The sequence below is a fragment of the Atta colombica genome, unplaced genomic scaffold (assembly GCF_001594045.1).
Source record: "Atta colombica isolate Treedump-2 unplaced genomic scaffold, Acol1.0 scaffold27, whole genome shotgun sequence".
NCBI classification, from domain to species: domain Eukaryota; kingdom Metazoa; phylum Arthropoda; class Insecta; order Hymenoptera; family Formicidae; genus Atta; species Atta colombica.
Genome location: NW_017259370.1, coordinates 412,793 through 416,698, shown reverse-complemented (window position 1 = coordinate 416,698; position 3,906 = coordinate 412,793). Strand labels below are relative to the sequence as shown.

At 30.8% G+C, this 3,906-nt stretch overlaps 1 protein-coding gene across 1 annotated transcript in view; it reads right to left on the bottom strand.

The window, feature by feature from the left end:
* Positions 1-1,893, bottom strand: part of LOC108689515 (stromal membrane-associated protein 1) — a 3,966-nt gene extending 2,073 nt beyond the window's left edge. The window contains exons 1-3 of the mRNA XM_018196295.1: positions 1,699-1,893; positions 1,027-1,160; positions 531-698 (exon numbers count right to left, since the gene is read on the bottom strand). Of these exons, the coding sequence (XP_018051784.1) occupies positions 531-698; positions 1,027-1,160; positions 1,699-1,816 (420 nt within the window). The 5' untranslated portion in view covers positions 1,817-1,893. The remainder of the gene's footprint in view (positions 1-530; positions 699-1,026; positions 1,161-1,698) is intronic.
* Positions 1,894-3,906: the final 2,013 nt, after the last annotated feature.

Below are 3,906 nucleotides of genomic sequence, written 5' to 3'. Positions count from 1 at the left end.
TATATATATAATTTTTTTTTATATATAAGATTATATATTAATAAGAGGAATATTAACCAGATATGATTTAGCCTTCCCACTATTTCATTCTAAAATTATAGAATGCGTTTCTCAAGCATTTAATGAGAAAAATTTTCAATTTCAATTTTTTCAAATTTTCAATTTTCATTACAAAATTTTCTTATAGAAATGTAAAATTATAGAAATGTAAAATTTTTTAACGTATTTTTCTCATGAATACTTAAAAAGGATGTTCCATAATTTCAGCAACTATTATATATTATTATATATACAATTCAGCCAATTTGAAGAAATGTCTGGTGTTGGAAGGAACACTAAATGTAGCTTCTCTCTACTTAGATAAATTTTATAAGAGAAAAGCGTGTTAAAAAATTTTACATTATCACTATATAAATTTGACGTTAAACTTGATAAATTTATTGAACTATTATACACATAAAAGTCAGTAAAGTTGGAAGGGGCCATGTCTGGTGTTATAAGACAAATATTAAATTAGAATAATCACATACTTTTGGTAAAGGAGGTGGCACCCATTCTCTAGCTATATATTTCTTATGTTCATATTTTGCCCGAATAAAACTTTCCAGACTACAATCCGTTTGAGGTCTTCGAAAACTATCTGGAAGATTGGCTTCATAGACTGCTCTAGCTCGAGAATTGCCCATTTGTTGTAAACTCTAGAAATTTTAACAAGATTCATATAATTGGATTTAAAAAAATGTATATAAAGCCTAAAGAAAATATTCAAATATGAAGCTTATAAGAAAAATAATCTTGTGGTGAAGATGTGATATAAAAAAATTATAAAAATAAAAAAGTAAAATTTTTCCATAGAAAAGCAAATATTAAAAATTATTTACATCCATTTCTTTGTAAAAAATTAATTTATTTCAGAATTGAAGAATTAATATAGTATACATTTTTAATTGTTTTGATATGAAAGTTTAACAAATAAACAAAATCATCCTTTGTTAAAAAACTATGAATCATATGTCTGTTACATACCACAACTTGTTCCGGCGTCCATGTATCTAAATTAACAGACTTGACTTTACTTATATGTACTCCAAGATTTCTATGAATACCAGCACATCGAATACACAAGAAAATTCCCAAATTCCAACTAGCCCATCTTGGTCCTGCAAAATACAATTTCATTGAAAATATAAATAATTCTTATCTCTCAAACATAGAGACTCCGCTTAAACTCGACGCAAATACAATGATAAAACCTATCAATAAAAATGCTTCGTTGAGCTATCTAATATTCATGATTATTAAAGTTCTCAACATTCGATGATATATCAAGTCATATAATAAAAAATTTTTTTTTTATGAATCCTTAAAAGAAGAAAGACATACAAATGAGCTCGTATTTTAATTTTCAAAATGATAAGTGAAATGAATATGAAATTTGGAAGAACCTTGACGATGTTATCGAATGACAGCGCGCTGATAGGTATGTCATGCAGAAGTTAAAAATCCATAACATCTCAGCGCATTATACAGAATATGATGTTGCTTAGGTCGTTTCATGATCGATATCGACGAGTCGAATCTAGGAACGAGCGCATTTGGACGGCACAAAGTAAAGAACGCACGAAGGATTTATCGAAGACGACTTCCCGAAAGGGAAGCAGATGAACGGCGCATTCATGTCGGAATCGAGAAACAAACCTTTCGCGTCGCAGTCGACGCAATACTTGTTATCCTCGTCGCGAAGCATCTGCGTCAGCAGATTTTGACATTTCTCCTGGATCTGCTTGGCACGCTCCTTTTCGTGACGGGACGTCATTCTCGCTGCTGACAGCGTCTTCGCGAAGGGATCGGGGACCACGCGCGACCGCGACACCCCGGTGTCGCCTCCCCGTGATAACGTTGGACAGGAGCGTGACACAATGGTACCACGTAGTGGATCTCACATCGCGTTGATCCCATTGGCCCTGATGACAGTGTCGCGCGAATGTTATGGAATCATTGTGGCTGTAGGTAAATTTGTTGTTATCCAACGAGGAAACTTACCGACCGATTGCAATTACCATTATTTAGGGTGATATTCATAATCCGTTCCTTATTTCAAGACTGTCTTAAGGCTATGTCACAGTAATTACATAATTGTGACTACGTTTAAAAACGTCCTCTCTGAGGAGCGTAGAAAGGAACGCTTGATTCGAATATCAAAACAGATCATGTAAAATTGATATTCGTCAATTTTGACCACGTGAATTTTGGTCATGTGACTTGTTTTGACGCTGAAAATGAGCGTCAGCATGAAAAAGCCTAAGCTGTGGTCAAAGTCTCACAACAAATGCTTTGAAATGTTTGATGAACCAATTAGAAGAAAGAATTTTTCACTTAAAATAAGAAATTGCTTTCAAAAACTTATTTAAAAGAAAAGTTATTTTTCTATTTTAAATAAAAGTTATTCTATATTTTAAATAAATTAATGTATTTTCGGGTTCTATTTCTTCTTCTTTTTATATTTTAAATAATTTCTTGTGACCTATTTCTTACTTAATATTTTAAATAAGTTCTTGGAACCTATTTTATATTTTTTATTTCAAATAAGTCGTATCGATTATTTTATCGAGTCTTGAGTATAAGATATTCCATAAGTGTTAATGTTTTTATATAAGTTTTTTTATACAATATAAAATGCTTCCCGCTACTGCCGCCGATCGAAAAAATAGCGACTTTACTTACTTTGCTACCTACTTTGCTACTTACTTGCTATTTACTTTGCAAAAATGATTTCTTAAAAACGAATACCGGAAGTCATGTTCATATGAACAAATTTCATATATTTTGATATCTTACGAAATCAAGTTTTATGTCTCATTGTTTCAAAAAATTGTTAAGAAAACTTTTTTTTTACAATAAAAAGACCACTTTTGAATCAGCTTTAAATAGGGATCCTATGTCAACGCTTCAATTTTGAAGTGGAATATCTCGATTTTTAATCCCGTTCCGAATATTAAGTTTTGAGTTCAGGAAACTAAAACAAGCTTTTTCTATAAGTTAGAAAAATCTAAAACAAAATGATTGATTTTTTCGAAGAACGTTCTTTTAAACCTTATATCCACGATGCTAGAAATCGGTCCGGATGAAGAAAGAATTAATCAATCGCAATAATCATGTGATCAAATTGTTTAAATATGATTTGTTAATTCTTTCTCTGTCCAAGATCTCAGACCGATTTCTAGCATCATGGACATTGGACTTAATAATAAGGTTTTTTGTATTCCAGATTTAAAAGAATACACCAATATAACAGCGAGCGCGAAATGAATTGAAATGGATTCAGATTTTCAGAAATATTGATTCACAAATGTTAAAATGAATGTTTTTCAATCCTGAATGCATTTTTATTCATTTATAGGAATTGCATGGAGCATACTCTATGCTTTTCAATCTAAAAATAATATTAGCTTTTTCTGTGCACATAATTGTGAATACTGTTCAATTTAAAATTTTGAATAGGAAATGCAGTTTTCAATCCAATTGCATCCAATTGAATCTAATAGAATCAAACTGAATCCAATTAAATCAAAAAAAAGTATCCGCTATTTAAAATACGCATTTGGATAGAAAAAAATTTCAATCCATTTTAATCCATTCTCGTTTGCTGGAATCCGATGAACATGCACTTGGCGCAGCAAACCGGGTGGATTCGCGCTTATTCAGCGATTTTTAAAAATTAATAACTTATTAACTTATTATGAAGTTTGCAAAAACGATAGTAAACTTCATTAGTTTAATCTGCTCCATCAGCCTAAACAACTAAAGCTGTTATTATATATGAGACACCCTATAGATCTTGACTCGACCTTATATTATAAAATATATTTACGATATATTTATAATAACAGTAGAGATATTGACATT